Here is a 21,226-nt window from a genome sequence, read left to right as displayed (position 1 = left end):
CAGCAGCCCCTGGATGGACACAGCGGACCAAAGTGCCCAGCGGGCAGTTGGGAGGCTGGGAACTTGCACAGCCACAGCTCTGCAATGCTAAGCAGAGTGAGATGGTGCCAGTGTTGTATTTTCAGTGCAGAGAGGGGGGCAGCCCAGCTACTGATGGAGTGCTGCGCTCGTCCCCAGCATGACGTAAAATAGGACGCCTGCCATATGGGCACACCCCCAAATAACGTCATATATGGGGCATGGTCTATGAAAAATTTAAGGATGTTTTTGGCACCTTCCACTCTACAATATATTTCTCCAAGGGTGTCCTCTAACAGCTAGGATGTATTATTGTATGATTTTTTTATTTTTTATTCTTTGTCTAGAGTACATGACACAAGGAAGAGTTAGGACAGAGGGCTACCAATCCACCAGAAGTATTGTTATTGAATTTACGGACTGCATATCAATTATGGACTAAGGGCCTGATTTATTATGGATCACAACTGCAATCGCAGCTGCGATTACACATGCAGACCCGCTGCGAGAATATGCTAATGTTTGCAATTGCTATACTGTCTCAGCCCAACATAAGGATGTCTACTGCAGGTCTGCAAAATCTAATTGATGCATGCCTCTGTAATGGCGTTCATATGCACTAACGCCTGCATTTCACCCTCCTGTCACCACCCCCAAATGGTCACTTCTGCTATGGGTCTGCGTTGCCTTCGTGCATGCAACTGCAATGCATACGCATGCGCAGTATGCATCAATCGGCCGTCTGCGTGCCTAATCACAATTACGATCCTTGCTGGATCAGGTCCTAATTATCATCTATGAACTGTGGGCCTGATTCAGCTTTGGGAATAGAGTGAGATTTAGCACTTAACTGATCATTTTGGTGAAACCATGCTGCACTCCAGGTGGGGGAAGATGTATAATGAGCAGAGAGATTTAGATTTGGGAGGGAGGTGTCCAAACTGACATCTAAATTGTAGAGTAATAATAAAGCTGTGCAGTATTTGTGGGGTACATGCAAAAGCAGCCAGTATTTACCCTAAATGCAAAATAATGTATTACACCCCTTGCATTGCTATATGGTTTGTCCAGGTACACAGTTAAGGGCTAATTCTCACTCTATTCCCAAAGCTGAATCAGGCCCTTTATTCAATTGGTTTTAATTTATGAAACTTGACATAAGTGCCAAAATCTGATGTTTCCTCTGCCAACTGTGTATTTATCGAGAATTTGGTGGTCCTCAATCTCACGGGGAGCTGCTATTGTGACGGTTGCGCCTTGGGTCTTGTAAATGGTTGTCCTTTGGGTTTCTGTGTAATAAAACTAGCTGAGGCCAGTTGCACCATAAACCTTTGACTAGTCTCTCGCCTGCTGTGCACTACTATCTACTCCAGGGATGGTATCTGTCCCCCTAGCACAGATCAAGCCCCATAGTTTTAATTCCCAAACCAGATGGCAGCCTATGCTTCTGTCATGATTTCCATAAGATGAACAGTTTCCAAGTTTAATGCATACCCCATGCCCCGTGTGGATGAGCTGATTGAAAGGCTAGGAACAGTCAGTTATCTCACCAAACTGGGCCTGACAAAAGGTTATTGACAAATACCATTAACTGACAGGGCAAAATTCTTGGTTCCAGGAGGGCTGTTTCAGTATAAGAAGTTACCTTTCGGGCTGCATTGGGCCCCAGAAACCTTCCAGGGGGCAATGGATGGGATTTTGAAGCCCCACAGATAGTATGCAGCTGCCTGTCTGGACGATGTTCTAATTCACAGTCCAGACTTGGAGACTCACTTGGTTAGAGTACAAGCAGTATAGGACTCAGAGAGGCAGAGCCAACAGCCAACCCAAAGAAATGCTGCTTAGCAATGGAAGACGATAAATACTCGGGATTCACCATAGGTAGAGGCCTAATTAATCCCCAATTAAACAAAATTAAAGCTATACAAAACTGGCCCCATCCGGTAAATAAAAAACAGGTGAGAGGCTTTTTGGGGATCACAGGGTATTACCGACGGTTCTTTCCTAATTTCCCCACCACAGCAGTTGCATTGTCAGACCTTACCAAAGGGAAGCAGTCAAATTTGGTGAAATGGAACCGTGAGGTAGAAAAAGTATTTCAGGCAGTAAAAGTGGCATTATGTGAATAACACAACTTTTTGGTAGAATTTGTGGTACAGACAGAGGCCTCGGAGGTAGGGGTAGGTGCCATGTTGTCCCAAAATACAGATGGGGAGGAGCACCCCATAATTTATTTGAGTAGAAAACTCAATGAACATGAGTGCCATTGTGGAAAAGGAACCCTTGGCCATTATGTGGGCATTAGACACTTTGAGATATTACCTCTTGGACAGACTGATTAAACTAGTGACAGATCATGCCGCCTTAAAATGGATGCGTGTAAATAAAGGCCAGAATGCCTGGGTTAGAAGATGGTTTTTAGCATTGCAAGATTTTAAGTTTACTGTTGAACATAGGCCGGGCACAGAACTAGCCAATGCAGATGCGCTGTCCCACTTTTCTGTTTTACGGGCTACAAGTGTTCTGCCCCCTAGGTCAAAACAGGGGAGGCGGATATATGACAATAACAATGGAATAGTGGCAGGTATACTTGTCCTAGTTTTCTGACCTACATATTTAAAAACCCCAGGGAGATGTTTGTGATTGCTCTGCTGAGAGCTTTGGGGCTTTGGTAAAAGCCAGCCAAGGGTTCCTGGGGTTATGGATGGAGAGTAACGGCAGGCTCCATCCATTATGCCCAGTTCGGATCTAAAGGTGCGTATCCACTACTAGACATGGAAACGACAGCATGATTACGACATTGTAATCATGCTGTCGTTTCCATGTCTGTGATGTGCCTTCACTGAACGCTCTCTTGTTCAGTGTAGCGCACATCAATCATCCCTGAACATTGGCAACCTGATGACGTCGTCAGGTTGACCAGCATGTTCGGGTGATGGTCGTTTTTGACATTTAAATGCCCGATTTGCAGCCGATAACTGAGCAACTGCATGCTTACGATGTCGTAATCGTGAAATCGCTCAGTATTATCGGCAAGTGGATACGCATCATTAGGGCCTTTAGCCTTAGAGAAGGCCAATTAGTGATTGCACCTGCATGAGGGTGTTAAAAGACTGTCAGGATGGTCACTATGTCTCTCACTGGCTGGGAAAAGGGACTGCAGAGTTTCTGTGAGAGAAAACCTGCTACTGGATGCAGGTGAGCGTGACTTGTTTAAACTTCTTATGTTTTGTAGTGTTGATCAGGGCCTCTGAACTAGTTCTTGATTATAGCAATGTGCTGTTTATATTAAACTACTATCCTTTTTGCCACTGCAGTGCCACTCTCTTTCCTAGATACAGTACACTATATTCATTTTTTAAACTGCCATGTGCTTGTTCCGCTGCTCTGTCACTTACTGTAGTGTAGCCAGTCAGCTCACTGCAGCCTTTGGCCAATAGTGGTGAATGTACAGGTAGATGACAGAAGGAATGTACAGCTGTCAATACTCTTCCAAAAAGTAGATGCAAGGTGTCAAACATAACAAATTGTACAGGACTCTCTGAGTTAGGAACTGGATGCTATAAAGAAAGAAAGGTCTAACAAATAATCAATGTGTTCACAAGGTTACTGCATAAAAATTTTACATTAGCTATAAATTTAGGTCACTCATTTTAGATGGAACAGTGCTAATAATAATTCCGATTTAGTTTCCACAAACACTAGATTTGCCATGTTGGAAGTTGAACTGCCACGTGGTTGTGCCACTGCTGTCGCTTAGCTTAGTCGGCGAACTAGCTCGGTGCAGCCTTTGGCCAATAGTGGTGAAAACAATATTGTGAGCTGGGAGGTGGTCAAAAATGACATGAAATGAATGTAAATTAAATTAATGTTATTGAGGTTAAATATACAGTAGGACCAAAAATAGGCCCAAAAACATGATTTTAACTGTTTTCATCTAAAAATAAAAATCCAGATCCAAAACGCTTGAGGGTAGTTATGCCAAAACCAAAACATGACGATGAATTAGAACCAAATCTAAAAGAAGGGGATCCAGACACACCTCTATTTTACACACTGGCCACACATGTTGGTGCTTTTTGGTTTTACAGGGGTGCACTCAGAGTCTGGGAAGTGGGTGCATAGTAACAACTTATGGTGCATACACACGGTCAGATCTGTAAGATGAATGATGAACGATTAAATGATTGAATGATTTTACCAATGATTTGAATGATTTCAGACAGTATGAAATGAATGAAATCGTCAATCTGACTGCAAACACAGACAGTGTCAGATATTGTTATCTGACATGCGGGAACACGCCTCGTTCATCGTTGCAGGTCCACATGTCAGATTTTCTTTCAGATATGAACGATATGAACGATTGAATGATTTTTAAAATCGTTATCATTCATATTTGACAACAAATCTGACCATGTGTATGCACCATTAGGCAGACAAGGGGCACCAGCAGGTAAAAGAAAGCATTGGGGTTTGTACATGACCTGTTGATGGAGAAATAACAGGAAATAATGAGACATGATATATAGGTAATATATACAGGTATGAAACACAGGAATAATATACAGGTATAATATACAGGTATGATATACAGGTATAATATACAGGTATGATATACAGGAATAATATACAGGTATAATATACAGGTATGATATACAGGTATAATATACAGGTACGATATACAGGAATAATATACAGGTATGATATACAGGTATGATATCCAGGAATAATATACAGGTATAATATACAGGTATGATATACAGGTATGATATACAGAAATAATATACAGGTATAATATACAGGTATGATATACAGGTATAATATACAGGTACGATATACAGGAATAATATACAGGTATGATATACAGGTATGATATACAGGAATAATATACAGGCATAATATACAGGAATAATATACAGGTATAATATACAGGTAATATATGCAGGTATGATATACAGGAATAATATACAGGTATAATATACTGGTTTGATATACAGTTATGATATACAGGTACAGTATGATATACAGGTATTGGGGATATACAGTAGATAATTCAGTGAGGGATGATAAAGTCTGAAAACAGGGCCACAACTAGGGGGGGGGGGGCTAGAGGTGCATGTGCACTGGGTGCAGGAATGCAGGGGGTGAAAAAGGGATGACTCACGGTGGCTTGGGGGCTGCAGAGTCAGAAAACGGCCATCCAAATATGGTCGCCGCCAAGGAGGAGACAGATGCTAGAGGTCCTTAATGGACCTCTAGTGTCTGTCTCCTCCTTGGCGGTGGACATTTTTGGATGGTCATTTTCAGCAGATTCCATGCAGAGTAGCCGTCCGCATGGACTGTGCTGAAAACAGCCATCCAAAAATGTCTGCTGCCCAGGAGGAGACAGACACTAGATGTCCTACTGTACCTCTAGTGTCTGTTAGGCCAGCACAAGTGCCGGGAGAAGATGCTGAAAGTTGCATCTTCTCCCGTGAAACCCCCTGGCAACGAGCACAAACCCCATAGCAATGAGCATGAAACCCCCTGGCAACGAGTATGAAACCCCCTGGCAACGAGCATGGAACCCCCTGGCAACGAGCATAAAATCCCTGACAATGAGCAGGTAATTTTAAAGTAATTAGAAGTCTTACTGTGGGGCATAATATGGTGTCGGGCAAATATGTAAGTGGCACTTTGGTAATAGGCATAATAGTGTGTGGCATAATGTGTAATGGGTATTATGGTGTGTGGAATAATGTAAGTCACTATACCAGGGACGTCTGACTAGTGCACTGCCTTATGGAGGAGCAAGGACAAAATCCAGGTACAGGAAGGGAGGGGGCGCAAAATTGCTTCCATTGCACCGGGTGACAGATATCCTAGTTTCGGCCTTGCTGATAACATCATTGTAATTACAATTCTCTTGTCCCAGCACCTGGAGGTCACTTTGTGGACAGACACCGATCAGATATTATAAGGAGGATAATCCTGGTAGATCCCATTCTGGATGATCTTCGGGAAAAGCGGCTTCTAACAAAGGAACAATACGATGATTTAATTAAAAAAATAACGTATGAGGATAAGATGAGAGACCTCTGTGATATTGTCAGTAACTGGGAAAATGCTGACAAGGACACGTTCTGTAAGACTCTGATGATTTACAATAACTCAGTCATCAGGGACATGGAGGAAGAGGACAGGAATGCGAGATTCAAGCTCCCCTACTCTGGTAAGTGTTACAGTATGTTACTATTTTTTAAAATACATTACAGTAGCTCCTACAATACAATAATATGTGTATATAGAGGTCAGTATACTACTCATTGAAAACATTTCTTCAGATCTAGGGCCCAGGTATCACTCTATGGGTGATACAAAAATGGAATAAAAAAAGGACTTTACAGTGTAAAGTCCTGAACCTATGACGATAAAAAGCTGGGGTTGGGTTAAATTCCATGATTAAGGCCTGATTTATAGTCTCATAATCATCATCGCTCTCCTGGGGAAGTAATGCAAATACTTCCATAGCTTTCCCCCTCATACAAGGAGTGGAGTACCTCAGGGATCTGTACTTGGACCAGTGCTTTTTAATATCTTTATTTGTGACATTACAAATGCTATTGAAGGGAAACTATGCCTTTTTGCAGATGACACAAAGGTATGCAACAGGGTAGACACACCAGGAGGGGTAAAACAAATGATTGATGATCTAGGTAGACTAGAGGAGTGATCAAGATTGTGGCAACTACAGTTTAATGGCAAAACATGCAAGATCATGCACTTGGGTCTCAAAAATACAAAGGATAAATATAGTATTAATGGCACTATACTGGAAACTACTGAAGAGGAAAGGGATCTAGGAGTCACTATTTCAGGTGACTTAAAGGCAAGCAAACATTGTAACAAAGCAATGAGGAAGGCAAGTCAGATGCTAAGAAGTGATAATACCACTGTAAAGGGTCATTGGTACATCCTCATCTAGAATTCTGTGTTCAGTTCTGGAGGCCATATCTCCAGAAGGATATTAATACATAAGAGACTGTACAAAGAAGGGCAACTAAAATGGTGCAAGGTCTACACCACAAAATGTACCAGGAAAGACTAAAAGATCTTAACATGTATAGTATGGAGTAGAGAAGGGATAGGGGGGGACATGATAGAAACGCTCAAATATATAAAGGGTTTTAACAAGGTAAAGGAAGGAGTCATTCTTCAAAGAAAGAGAAGTATTAGAACAAGAGGACATGTTCTGAAACTGGAGGGTGGTAGGTTCAGGGGAAATTTGAGGAAGAATTACTTCACAGAAAGGGTAGAGGACTAGTGGAATAGCCTCCCATCAGAGGTGGTATAGGCTAAGATAGTAGAGCAATTTAAACATGCATGGGATAGACATAAGGATATCTTTCAGAAGAAGTAAGGATCAATAAGGATTGAGGTAACAATGTTTAAAAATGGGGCAGACTAGATGGGCCAAGTGGTTCTTATCTGCCATCAAATTCTGTTTCTAAGTACCAGCATGCAGGTGAGGCTTGCTGGAACCTGCAGTTCTACTGTAAAGACAATTTTTATATACAACACCTACACTATCAACCCACCACCCAGGGGTTCCCAACTCCCCAGGGATCCCTGGCCTGGGCCGATTAGCAGTCAGGGCTGATACTGAGGCTGGGTGCCCAGTTAAAGGGCTCCCCTGGCTTTGACATCAGCCCCCAGCTAGAAAGGGTCCGGTGCTGGTTCTGGAGATTACAAGGGAGCCCTACGCATTTTTTCCCCTGTAATTCCAGAAACAGGACAGGATCAGAGCCCAGTGCTGGTTGTGCTAATTACAAGATGAACCCTACCCAATTTTTTCCCTGTACTTACACTATCATGACTGGCTATGAAAAATCCGGGGCTGGTACTGTTTTAGTGAGGGACCCCACGTCATTTTTTTTAACTTTAACTCCTTCTAAGCTTGTTACAGTAAGATACAGTACATGCAGACATCTCACTGATGTATGCATGTATCTGTGTCAAAATGAACTGCTCATGTTGAAAATTAAAGCATGAAGCAGTTGTATTCAGTCAGGGATTTGCAGTAAATTTTTCAGTGGGATTTGCTGTTCGATTTGGACATGAACATGCAAAATTGAACAATAAATGCCTTCCTAAACTGAAACAAGATTGAATTCAAGTTGAAAATGGAAAGCAAAATCCCTTCTTAGTAAATTTGAGATTTGCTAAGGGAATTTGCTGTGTTCGAGTTCAATTCGATCTTTTAGAGATTCATAAAAATGAATCTCAAATCGACCCCTAGTAAATATACCCATAGTTCACCATCTTGCCAAGTCCTTCAGCCCTCTAGGCTACAACGTGACCACCAGGTCACCACCTAGGCAAACATCTCCAGCCTTTCAGTTGACCCCATTGCTCATATAATCCTCAGCACTATTTCCTCCTTTAGAACTGAATCTTAATTGGGATTCATTACAGCAAGTGACCTCAGAATCAGACCCCCCCATCCAGGCGGTGTCGGGATGGGGGTCTTCTGTGGAACATCTGGAGTTCGTTGGCATCTGGTCTCCATGGCACCCATGGATGCTCCAACTTCTATGTCTGTGGCAGCTGCTGCTTATCTCCTCCAGCCACACTGGCTCCTGCACCCTGTCTGTTCTGATAAACTCAACATCCTGCATGGTGTTCTCCCTGCAGTCTGGAGTGTTTGGGTGAAGCCATCTTCTGTGAGGTCATCTGATGTTGGAGCTGCCAATGAGACTGTACTTCCTGGTTCTTCTTCAGCCAATCAGCAGCAATTAGTACCCATAAAAGGACTTTCTGGATGCCCAGAATATTGCCATTGTGACTATTCTCACATATTGCATGAGTCCTGTCTCTCCTGTTCTGTCTCTGCTCTAGAGTGCGCTCATCAGTTGCCAGACTTACATATATCCGTACCAGCAAAGACCGCTCTGTTACCAGCCCGGAGTTCACCCTCTCTGGTATCAGCCTGGAGTTCAGACTCTTTAGTTCCAGTCCTAAATTCAGTCTCTCTGGTATCAGCCCAGAGTTCAGCATCTCCAGGACCAGCCTGGGGTTCATCCCCTCCAGTACCTGCCCAGAGTTTAGCATCTCCAGTACCAGACCAGAGTTCGGCCTCTCTGGGACCAGCAAGAAGTTCAGACTCTTCAGTACAGTCCTAAATTCAGTCTCTCCAGGACCAGCCAGGAATTCAGCCTCTATGTTACCAGCTTGGAATTCATCTTCTCCGGTACCATGCCAGAATTCAGAATAAAACTTCAATAGTGATACTAGCATTTTAGCACCTCCAGTCTTGCTCCAGAGTTTTGCCTCAGTTCTTTTGGACCCTGCCCAGTGATCTGCTCTCCCTGAGTGACCCAGCACCAGTTTATTATTCATATGCACCAGCTTGGAGACTATCTACATCCAGTATCTTCATTCAGCACACTCCTTTCTGCCTATCCACAGCAATCATGGGATTCCCTTCAGATTACTTTCTGTTGCTCCAAACTTGCTCCCAAAGTACATGCGCAGAAACTACATCAAGCCGGGAACACAAACTAGCCAATTCCTGACAATTCATTACATAAATGCTGTCTGTGTGGAGTGTTGGGAACAAAATACAGACTAAATAGGGTCAATAAGTTGTGCTAGTGAAGAAAGTATGTGAAGCAAGAATAGGCAACTCTCTCAAGTAGCTTGGAGGGGCAAGGGAGCTGGGACATGGGACAGTAATTTGAGTAAGAGTTAGGGCCAGAATTTTTTTTATTAAATAGGAGTAATCACTGCATGCTTTACTACTGATGGAAAGATAGCAGTAGAGAGAGAGATTACATATTTTAGTTAAGAATGGGATAATCTTGGGAGACAAAGCTCAACTGACTTGTGATGGTATAGTAGAGGTACTAGAGTATGGGGATGGAAGAGTGTAGATACTTCATTTGTGGGAACATATAGGAAGAAGGTGCCAGGGGGATCAGGGGGAATTGAGCAGGTTGCTGGCTGAGGACGAGCATACCATTTCATTTCTGAGCTTATCAATCTTGTCTTTGAAATAGGAAGCAAGATCTTGTGCACTGATAGTATATGGTGTATTCGGTGTGGGAGGGGTAAAAAGTGATTTAAAAAGTTGCTTGGGTTCGAAGCTTGGGCAGAGATGAGAGTTTGATAAGAGTGGAAGTGTTGTATGTGAGGAAGTCACTTGGAATACCAGATTTACACCACTGATGTTCTACTTTAGATGAGACTTTGTTGGTGTCTTGTTGCTTTAGAATGTCACGGCTGACATTTCAGTCTACATGGAGTATAATTGGTAGCTGGCGCCACTTCATTTAGGGCAAGTTCTAGAGTTTGGTTAAGATGTGAAACAGCAGTCTCAGGAAAAGTGAATGTAGAATTTGGGGAGAGTAGTTGTTGCAGAGAGGTGGAAAGTTGTTGAAAATTAATAGCATTAATATCTCAGCGGGTTAGAAGAGGTTTAGAAGACTTCAGTGACACTGAGCATGAAGTTGTGGAGTAGAGTGTGCAGGTGATAAGGTTGTGATCTAAGGACCTGATTTAGCGTGGATCGCAAGTGTGCAAACATGCTCGCACAGCTGCTGCAGATGAATGCAATTGCAATACCGCTGCAGCACAATATACAGATGCCCAGCACTACATGAAGCCACCCATTTCCCTCTACTCACATCCGCAATAACTTGCAAGTCTCCAAAAACATCGGTACAGTTGAGTACCATCGGACCCATATGCACAGTTAAGGCTGGCCTGACCTTACTGAGAAACTGCTAAACTTCCTGTGTGCATCTGGAGCTCTGGCTGCGTAATGCATCGCAGGGGCTTAATTATGCACGCCTCTATAATGGCATTGAAACGTACAGGCACACCTGCGTTTCTCTGACCACCAAATGGCACTACCTGTAAATAAATCCACGTTGGGTCTGCGTACTCGCTGTGATCCCTTACCCGATCTCAGTGTCCGGTTCGCACACTGCGATGGTGCGTGCGTGTGCAATTTTGTGATTAAAGCTGAATCATAGTCTGGTGAACAGAAGATCAAGGCAGTGGCCCTCTTGATGAGTAGAGGAGCCAGTGTTCTGGGAGAGGCCGAGAAAGGAACATAACAGATTGAATCACACTGTAACATAAACTAATACATACATCACTGACACAGCTGCATATATAAATGTTATCAATATGTTACCCCGATTACACACATACTGTTCCCAATCCCAAAATCACCCTCCCTGTGTACTACAATTCTCCAGGTACCAGGACTCTTCCCAACAGGATTCCTACACCAGACTTCTAGTACATTTCCTTACTGTATGCTAAGCTGAACAATAACATGTACTGTTCTAAGCTAATATAAAAGATAATATGGCTTTATCTCTTAGACAGAAGATGAGGGCAGTGATAATAAAGGAAACATGGTATGTATCTAATTGTGACTCTCCCTGACTTTTCAGGTAGACACTTTGTGGACAGACACCGGTCAGCTCTGATAGGAAGGATAACTGTGATAGATCCAGTCCTAGATGATCTAATGGAACAATGGCTCCTGACACAGGAACAGTGCTATGATTTCGCCAGAAAGGCAACATCCGAGGACAAGATGAGAGACCTCTATGGAATTGTAAGTGGTTGGGATCACTCTGACAAAGACGTTTTCTACTTGTCCCTCAGGAGACACAACTACACAATCATCAGAAGTCTGGAGAGAGACCAGAATCAGTTACACCAACATGAACTGTCCTATTACAGTAAGTGACACTGTCAATATTCAGTATATATTGTATATCCCTTTTCTCTTACATCCCATGGGGACACTGAGGGTCTGATTCAGAGCCGGACGCTATTTGCGCTCGCTCGTTCAGAAAAAAGGGGTGGCTATTCAAATTAACCGTTCGCTCTTTGCGGTCTGTTGACGCCTCTATGTTAGAACGAGTGATCAAAACTTGCGGTCGTAATTTTGAAAAAAACGCCCCCTGGCCGCTCGCATCATACGTTATGTCCGCTATTTATTAGATTAATCGTGTACATCGAAAGGCGAATGAACTGCTCGCTATTCTTTGGTTGGTTTTTCCTACAGCAATCTTACGAGCAGTTCTGACTATAAAATAACCAAGTGACGTGGTCAATGACGCTGCTGTATTAATTATGCACACCCTTAAAACGCCCGTTTTGACCTTTTGGCACGCCTGCGTTCTGATCTCCACTCCCCGTTTTCAAGCACCTTCCCCTGTTACCACCCACATACGCCTCCTCCTGTCACTCAAAATAGCAGGCATTCGCTATTTAGCGAGCACTCAATTTTCGGCCGCACTGACTGGTTCTCGCATGCGTATTACAATCCGTACGCATGCGCAGTTGTGCGAACATCGCTCGGAGCTTACGAGCGGCTCTGAATGAGACCCTGAGAGTGGGGTATAGAGGGACAAATCAGTAGTTTGACACTTTCCAGTTTCTTCTGTAGGGGCCCTATTTATCAATCATCATTTTACTAAAATAATTTAAAAACTAGTGTTTTCACATCACTTTAGATTGACCTAAATGTATGAAAGTGCAATTGTAGGAGATTTCATAAAAAACAAATATATACCCTAAGCCCTTAAATTTGCATATTTTTAGTAAGCAAACTGCATCATACTTACCGACTTTTTGCTGCAACTTTCCAGGAGCATCTGGAGGGGACCTGCTGCTCTCTTCTTTGGGTGGTGGGGTCTGACCATAGCAGTCATTAGGTTCCACCCCTTTACAGGAAAACTCTGTGATTTGCGGGTCCGTGAGGAGGGGGCAGGGATAAATGACACTATTTGCATCCTTCAGCTCTGCCTCCTCTCTACGGACCCGCAAATTGCTTGGAAAATCTCAGCATCCTGCCCAGTTCACTAGGAAGTGGGTGGGATGCAGGAGATTTGCCTACTCTCCTTCAGGGGTCCGGGGGGGGGGGTTACTTTAAAAAATCGGGAGCCTCACATGACTCCTGGAAGAGTAGGCAAGTATGTACTGCAGTTACCATACTTGTCATGGGAAATGTGATCTGCTTCAGATTTACTAAAGTAAAATGTGAAAAAACACTGGGGGTGGGGAGCCCTGTGATAATGCCATCTGGAGGTGGTGTTATGCAGGATTCCCTCCATCAAACCTACTCTAACTCAGCCATCCCTGCCTGATGACAGCGAAAGCAGAGCTTGGAGTAGGTTTCAGTGATCAGCCTGTGTGTCTGATAGACCACAGTGCTGATAACAGTAAAAAGGAATACACTGACCTGCACCCAGGGACCAGTGATCAGTGATCCAGTAAGTGACTTAATGACATGGTCATTTGATCTGTTTCTATATACACTTAACTGCAAAGGAAAGTTGCAAAGCAGCAGCTTTTGTTGATGACGGAACAGGCAAATTGCATAATTAGGCGCCACCATAATACTATGATTTGCAGATTGGAGGGGGTGGTGCCAAAATGACACCCGCAAACCACGGCATTACATCACAAGAAAAACATGCCCAATTATGCAAAACATCTAAAAATGCTGCAGACCTATTTTAAAAGTGATTTTATACTGCAATGCTCACCATGGACGGACGGGGGCTGTATATCAGCCCTGGTAGTCCACCCTGCACTTACGTGTGGATGGGTGTATGGTTGATGCAAGGGGGCTGGACTCGTGGCACGCCCCTGTCTCTTTCCGGCCCTGCACAGCTGCCGCCGGCCCATAACCGCCTCCACCCCTTCCAGCTCCGTGAATTCTTAATGATTTTCGAGCCGTTGGGTGGAGGGTGGGGATCTTTTAGTTCCTCCCTCCTCAACCCGGTCCTTGGGCCATCGGCCCTTCTGGCAAATGCCAGAAGTGCCCGATGGGCAGTCTGGCCCTGATGCTCACTCTTTGCCACAAATAAAGATTGTGTCATACTCAGTTGGGGAAGAGGAAGCACATACAGTTTAAGGGGTCTATTTACTAAGCAGTGTTAGGAGACAAAGTGAAATGAGATAAGGTACCAGCCAATCAGCTCCTAACTGCCAACTCACTGGCTGTTTGAAAAATGACAGTTGATTGGCTGGTATCTTATCTCATTTCACTTTGTCTCCTAACACTGCTTAGTAATTAGATCTCTAAATGTTGTAAAATAAATTTCTACAGTATGTGCATCTGCATTTTTAAGCATTTTACAGGCTCCAAACCACTTGAAAACTTATTGACTGCTATATCTGGCTCTTAACTGTAATGTGTTTCCATTGCACGCTATGACGTTTGCCATTTCCTGTACTGTCAGTGAAGCCCCCACCTCCAGTCACAATCCAGCCTCATCTCTGCCAGGTATGATGGGGAGGGAGTTGCAGTGGATTTGCTGGTGTGACTGACTGAAAGGTCACATAGATGCAGTTTTTAATCATAAATTGCGTTTGCACTTGTGTTTGACTCTGAATAAGGCCCTCAGTTATTTTTAAGGCAGATTTTCCTGTAGGGAATTATGCACGTACAACTTTATACAACCCTCCAGTAGCTCTTTGGAATTTATATTTAGTCCTGCTGGCATTACAGATCTCTATGGGGCCTATTCATCAATGATAAAAGGCCCGGTAACCATGAGGGTTACCGAGCCATTCACCATCAGGGGTCCCAAATGGACTACCTGATATGCAGCAAATGCCGAAAACTGAAAGTTTTCGGAGTTTGCCTGCGAGAAGCATAGGGGCTTGCTCTCATAGCCTCTATGCTTCCCATGAGAAGGAGTTCCGGGGATGCATAGAGGGATCTATTTTTATGTTTGGGGAGATTCTGTGGAACTGCTCAACAAAAAGGCTACTTGTTTTGATCAAGGATATTCCACGCACAATTTTTAGTACATTTTTGTGTTGTATTGTTTTCTACTGAACGCACTTGTGAGTTGGTTTAATTGGTTATTGCTAATACATTACTAATTTGTAAAACAGAAATAACAGCCGTGTGTTTGTGCCGATGCTCTGTTGGTTTCTTCGTTTAGCCAGCCAGCTTTTGGCCTCTGTGGGTGAACAATATAGTGAGCTGTGAGGTGCTCAAAATTCACTGGAAATGCCTGGAAATTAATGCTATTGAGGTTAATTATGCTATAGGAACAAAAAAGGCCCAAAGTATGAGATTTTACCTGTTTTTATCAATTTTTGAAAAAAAAAACCAACAGATCCAAAACAAAAGCACGAAAGTTAATCCAGTTCCAAAACTAAAACATGTGGGTCGGTGCACATCTCTAGTTATAATGTGAACTCTTGTCCAATGCGTTTACTTTTTGAAGGTGGCTCACCTGTGCAGTGTTCCTGTATAAGTAGTGGGTAAAGTCCCAGGAACATGTGCCCATTGGAGGCCTCATTTATTATGTGATAAGCGGAGATTGATTTTGATTGGTCCTATCCAGCTGTATACAGAGGATTTAATTGGTTAATACCATAGTCAATCTCATTCAGCATTGAAGTATTTGTCAATTATGGGACAAAAGTGAAAGGTAAACAGTGAGGTAAGAGAGGGGATAATGTGAAGCAGCTACACCTGATGTACTGTATATACTTAAGCTTATTGTTAATATAATGTGATTTAAAGAATATACAGTATTTATAAATAAAGATAAACCATTAGTTTAGATTGTTAACTGTTCTCAATCACAGATCTTAACCGGAGTTAGATTACCATACTATCAGTTATATACTAACCTGCACTATTTGCTTCATGGGAGAATGTAGATTCTAATGGTGCTATCTCAGAGTGTTGCAGATTAATGGTGTATCTCAATCTCAGGGGTGGTTCCAGGGCCAGATTAAGGCTTGTGGGGGCCCTGGGGCAAATAAGTTGTGGGGGCTCCCTCTAATAAATTGGCCTCTAACCTTTTCACCCTCCAATATGGCCAAAGTGCTCCCCATGGTGGCCCCCTTATAGACCCCTGCTTTCCAAACTGCCCAGTGTTTCCCATCTACAGTGTCCCCCTGCTCCCAGCCCCCACATTTATCTTCTATGTGTTTTCCAGCTGCTCCCGGTGGCTCTTCCGCTGCCTGCTTTCTGTCTTTCAGTGTCCGGGTGCTGCGCTGTGTGATGTCATGACGCCAAGCACTGCACCAATGAAACAAAAGATCTTTAAAGTGCAAAAAAGTTTCAGCAGCTCCCGAACTGCGCACTAACTCTGCCCGAGAACCGGTACCTGCCTGCACCCTGCTGATCATGCAGTAGCTTGGGCAGTGGTACACCTGTGAACCATACTTGCCGACAATCAGCTCCCTCCTTCCGGGAGGAAGCTGATTGTCAGCTAACAGCGGGGGCATGTCCAGACAGCTGTGACACGTTGGGGGGGAGTTGGGGGCTGGGCCACATGATCACATCATCATGGCCCCACCCCCTCTTCACAATGCCATTATTTTCAGCACCGTGAAGCAGGGGGCGGGTCACGATGATGCGATTCAGTGCGAATCGCGTCACCGTCCCTGCTTCATGGATTTCTAGTTTATTCTGGGGGGACGTCGGGAGGTTTGCTTGCCTTTCTGGGGGGCCGGTAGCAGCACCCGATATTTGGGAGTCTCCCGGCCAAATTGGGAGGGTAGGCAAGCCTGCTGTGAACCTAGTACCTCCATCGCCAACAATGTCTGTGGGGGCTCTCTGTGTGTGGAGGCACTGGGGTGAAAGCCGATGTTGCCCTCCCTTTAATCTGGCCATGGCTGCTTCCGTTAGCATTTGAACTAATCAGCTTGACTGTGGATTGATAAAATCTGTTGTAAAAGCATGTAACCTCATTTATGACTACTAACTGATCAAGTTGCTGTTAGAATTTGTGGTTAGCAGATCATCTTGGTGGTAGTTCCCAGTTATAGTTGCTACTGGGACACTGTATTATGTCTTGTCTTTGTTCCTGATGTTGCAAGAAGCAGGAAATCCTGTCTTGTCTGTTTTCGGCTCTAAGCTGTAATCTTGCCTGTCTGTCTATGCTGCACACTAGCCTGTCATTAGGAAAGGCTCTCTGCAGGGAATGACTCTTATTGATTCCTGCATCTCAAAATTTACAGCCAGCCCTGCACTCAGGGCTGGTTATATTGTCTGACTACCAGTGTACATTTGTTGCTCTGTTCAGTTACCTGAGTTCTTTCTGGTCTACCAGGTTCAACAGTTCTTGTAAAAAACACAAAAATTAACAGGGTGTTTGCGATTTACTATAGGAGATACCAATATGTAGAAATAAATATAATAAAGAAACTTCCCATTCGCTGCAGGTCCAAAAGAACCTGCTGTGAGGGTTCTAAGGCAATTGAAGACAACAGAAGGAAATATAAGACCTGCGCATAGGAAATTCTCATTAAACAGAAGTGTCTCATAAATATAATTAATTTAATAAACAGAAAAAGAGAAGACACCAAATAAATAACATACAATCTAATAAAATTATATAGACATCTCAAAAAGGTATGGAAAAATAAAAATAAATTAAAAAGTAAAAAATACCAGGGAAAAATACCAGTCTGCTAAACCAGGGATATCCCTTAAAAAAATGTCCAGGTACTCATGAGTCAAAACTTAGCAGGGTGTCATGGCCTAGTCTGCCTTGTCCTTTCCAGGTTCTTGCCTGTTTGTCTTGTCTAGTCAGAAATCCTGCATATCATAGTCCTAGTCACTCCTGCCCTGCAGCTTATACCATGTCTAGTCATTCCATGTCTAGAGTCATAGCTGCACTATAGTCCCTAGACATTCCTCAGACCATAGTGACCAGCTGCTGCTAGTACACTGGTTTCTCTGTGCTGTGCCATTCTTTTGCAGCTTCACTCCAGCCAAGTCCAGTTGTGGAAAGACTGCCACTACTCAACTTAGTCTTGTCCTTGGTCAGCAGTACAGCGGTCTCATCTCCATGTGAGAACTGTATTATTTGTAAGACATACTATGAAGTATCTAATTGTTTTGATGGAGGTGTTATACTCTAATAGTGAGCATTTCATTGTGTGTTTGATAGGCTGAACTATAATTCTGTCTGCTATGGATCTTATCCTAATAGGGCAAGTTATCAGAATACCAGTGATATTCTCTTATTGAGATCCTCTCGGTATCTCTAGAGAATTGTTTGGACTTCCAGATCTATGTTAAGGCTGTCTGGGGCCATGGTTTTTAAATTGATGATCAAGTCTATCTCTTCTTTGCTGAGTGTTTTGTTATAATCCCTGTCTCTCCAGTATTGTTTAACTTGTTTTATCCCTATGAAGGAGAACTCTGCGGTATTTTGATTATGTGTAGTTTTCAAATGGTGTGAGACTCTGTGTTCTTCAAAGCCCTCTATGATGTTTCTTCATTGTTCATTGATCCTTTACTTCGGTGGCCTGATCGTTTTGCTGATATATTGTCTCTTACAAGGACAGGAGGTAAATTGCCCCTTTTGTTTTGCATGTAATCATCTCCTGGATTTGGTAGTTGGCATTTATTGCACTTGATGTAAACACTGTTTTTGGTCTAGTTGTTCTGTATTTGGAGGTCCTTTAGTTTAGACACTTTTCGCATTGGAAAAAACCTTTGCTTTTTATTTTTGTAATGGAGGTTTGTATGTATTCCTTAGGAGGTAGGTGGTTTGAGACCAGTTTCTGTTTAATATCAGGTGCTTTTTTGAAAACTAACCTAAGCCCTTTAGGTAGAAACTGGGCCAGAGTTATGTCTTTCGTGAGGATATTCCAATGCTTGCATAGTATGTGTTAGATCAGTTTTGCTGCAAAATTGTATTCTGTAGTGAAATACAATTTGTAACACATCATTCTTTCACCTCTTTTCTTTTTGTAGATTAGCAGTTGTTCTCAGTCTCTCTCTAGAGGGTTCTGTTTTATTCTTTCTGGAGGAACTGTTCTTTTAGTTCACTTCCTTGTGAAATGTAATCCTCTACATTAGTACAGTTCCATGAGTAAATTGTCCTTTGGGCATGTTCTCTAACCATGCTGGATAGTGTGCGCTGGTGGACAGTATTAAGCTGTTGACGTCGACTTTTTCCTGGTATGTCTTTGTCTCCAGCTTTTGATTTCTGATAAATATCTCTAGATCCAAGAAGTATACTTTCTCTTTACTGTAATCAGCGGTGAATTGTATATTGGATCAATTGGAGTTTAAATGTTGGAGAAACAACTTGAGTGACTTTTCTGCGCCCTCCAAGATGAAGATGATGTCATCTACAGTATATACCTTTTCCATAGCGCCAAGTTCACCCTCACTGCTATATTGTTCCATGTGAACTCCTCTTCCCAAATGCTCAGAAAAAGAATTGCATAGCTTGGGGCAAACTTGGTACCCATTGCAGTCCCTTGTTGTTGTAAAAATAAATGACCTCCAGAAATAGTTGTGATGTAAGATGTGTTTGATACTCTCTGAAATGAACCTGGCTTGATCTATCTCCAGTGTTCTGTCTCTGCCAAGAATTTGTTGAATGCTTGTTAGTTCCTGTTCATGATTGATTGAGGTATACAATAAGGTGACGAAAAAAGTTACTAGCCATCTATCTTGATTCCAGGTAACCTTCAGCAATTCATTCAGGATATGGTTTGTATCTTTCAAATGTGATGGTTGTTGTAGAATATATGTCTAAAAGAAATATTTTAGGTATTGTGACAAGTTTGGACTCAATGAATTTCTATCAGACACAATTGGTCTGCCAGGTGGGCTAGTGGAGTGCTTAAGAATCTTTGGTAGAAAATAAAATACTGGGATTGTGGGGTGTGTATTGAAAATGAAGTCCCTTTCAGCTTTATTGATGATCCCCTTTTCCTGACCATCTTTCAAAAGCAAATGTAGCATGCTACCGAATTATTTTGTTGGATCTGAATTGAGTTTTTGGTATGTTGAGCTGTCATTCAGTAGTCTCCCTGCTTCTATGATATAATCATTATTGTTTAGAACCACAATTTCCTCACTTTTGTCTGCTGGTTTGATGATGATGTCTGTTCTTCATTTTAACTATTTAAGAGCCTCTTTCTCTTGCCTTGTGATATTAAGTACCTTTTTGTTTTTTTGGGGCAGTGCTTAATCTAGATCATCCAGAACCAGTCTTTTAAATGTGTTGATAAATTTCCCTTTCATATGTTTTTGGTAGAAGATGGTGGACATAGTGTGGTGTGTTTTATACTTATCCCGGTGAGTCTTCACACCTTCTCTTTCTACCAGATTGTGTGCAAAATACTTTTCAAAGCTTGTTTTCTTGTAAATATGATGTATGTATTGAATTTATTTGGTTAGTTTGAGGGTGCAAACTTTAACCCTTTGCTGATTACTTCTAGTTGTTTAGTTTCTAGTTGAAAATTATTTTTTCTTCTGGTCTGATCTCTTGTTCTTTATTTTGCTCCTGTTGCAGTTGTTGTTTTTCTTCTTCCTCTACAGTACATCCTCTCTTGTTCCCTTATTTTTTTTTATTTATATTTGGGTCTCTTGTATTGGAGAGTTAATAATGTTGAAAGTGGCAATTGGGGTAGACTCTTCTCTTTCAGTGGTGTTAGGCAGGTTGCAAGGCTGGCCCCTAGTTCTAAAAATGTATCTCCCCTTGTGTCTAGTTCTGTATTTGCAAATTGTAGAGGGATATTTGTTTCTGGTTGGGAACTTCTTGTAATATCTGTACCCTGTGGCTTTCTATCCTGGCATTATCCAAATCCTTATGTAAATGTATCTAGTCAGTTGCTATTTGTCAGGACAGAGATAGTCAGTATAGTTTTCTGATCAGTCGTTAATTCTTCTTTCATTTTCCCTGGATTTTAACCATGGTTAATGAGGCCTTTAAGGAAGAGAAAGACAGAGAACAACTGCTACTCTATAAACAAACATAAAAAAGAGATGAAAGAACAATTTGTGTTTCAGCACGGAATACGATTCCACAGCCAAACCGATCAAACAAACATAATATGCAAGCATTGGAATATCTTCATGAAAGACATCACTCTGGCCCAGTTTCTACCTAAAGGTCCTATGGTAGTTTTCAAGAAAGCACCTGATATTAAACAAAAAATGGCCTCCAACCTAAGGAATACTGTACATACAAACCTCCCTTACAATGAGAAAAAGCAAAGGTTTTTTCCATTGCAGAAAGTGTCTGAACTGTAGAACCTCCAAATTCAGAACAACTAGACCAACAACTGTGTTTACATAGAATACAATGAGTGCCAACTACCAAATCCAGGATATTATTTCATGCAAAAGGAGTAGTTTGCATCCTGTCCTGTCTTGTCCTTGTAAGAAACAATATATAGGCAGAATGACCAGACC

General features: G+C 42.4%; 1 protein-coding gene across 1 annotated transcript in view; it reads left to right on the top strand.

Moving 5' to 3' along the window:
• The window catches only part of LOC148476932 (uncharacterized), a 181,822-nt gene that overhangs the window by 63,013 nt on the left and 97,583 nt on the right, over positions 1-21,226 (top strand). The window contains exons 6-7 of the mRNA XM_088457527.1: positions 5,936-6,232; positions 11,466-11,759. Coding sequence (XP_088313653.1) covers positions 5,936-6,232; positions 11,466-11,759 — 591 coding nt within the window. The remainder of the gene's footprint in view (positions 1-5,935; positions 6,233-11,465; positions 11,760-21,226) is intronic.

This window comes from Taudactylus pleione, unplaced genomic scaffold (assembly GCF_031769625.1).
Source record: "Taudactylus pleione unplaced genomic scaffold, aTauple2 ptg000762l, whole genome shotgun sequence".
Taxonomy (NCBI): Eukaryota; Metazoa; Chordata; class Amphibia; order Anura; family Myobatrachidae; genus Taudactylus; species Taudactylus pleione.
The sequence above is the reverse complement of the archived record's forward strand: the minus strand, read 5'-3'. Positions and strand labels throughout refer to the sequence as shown.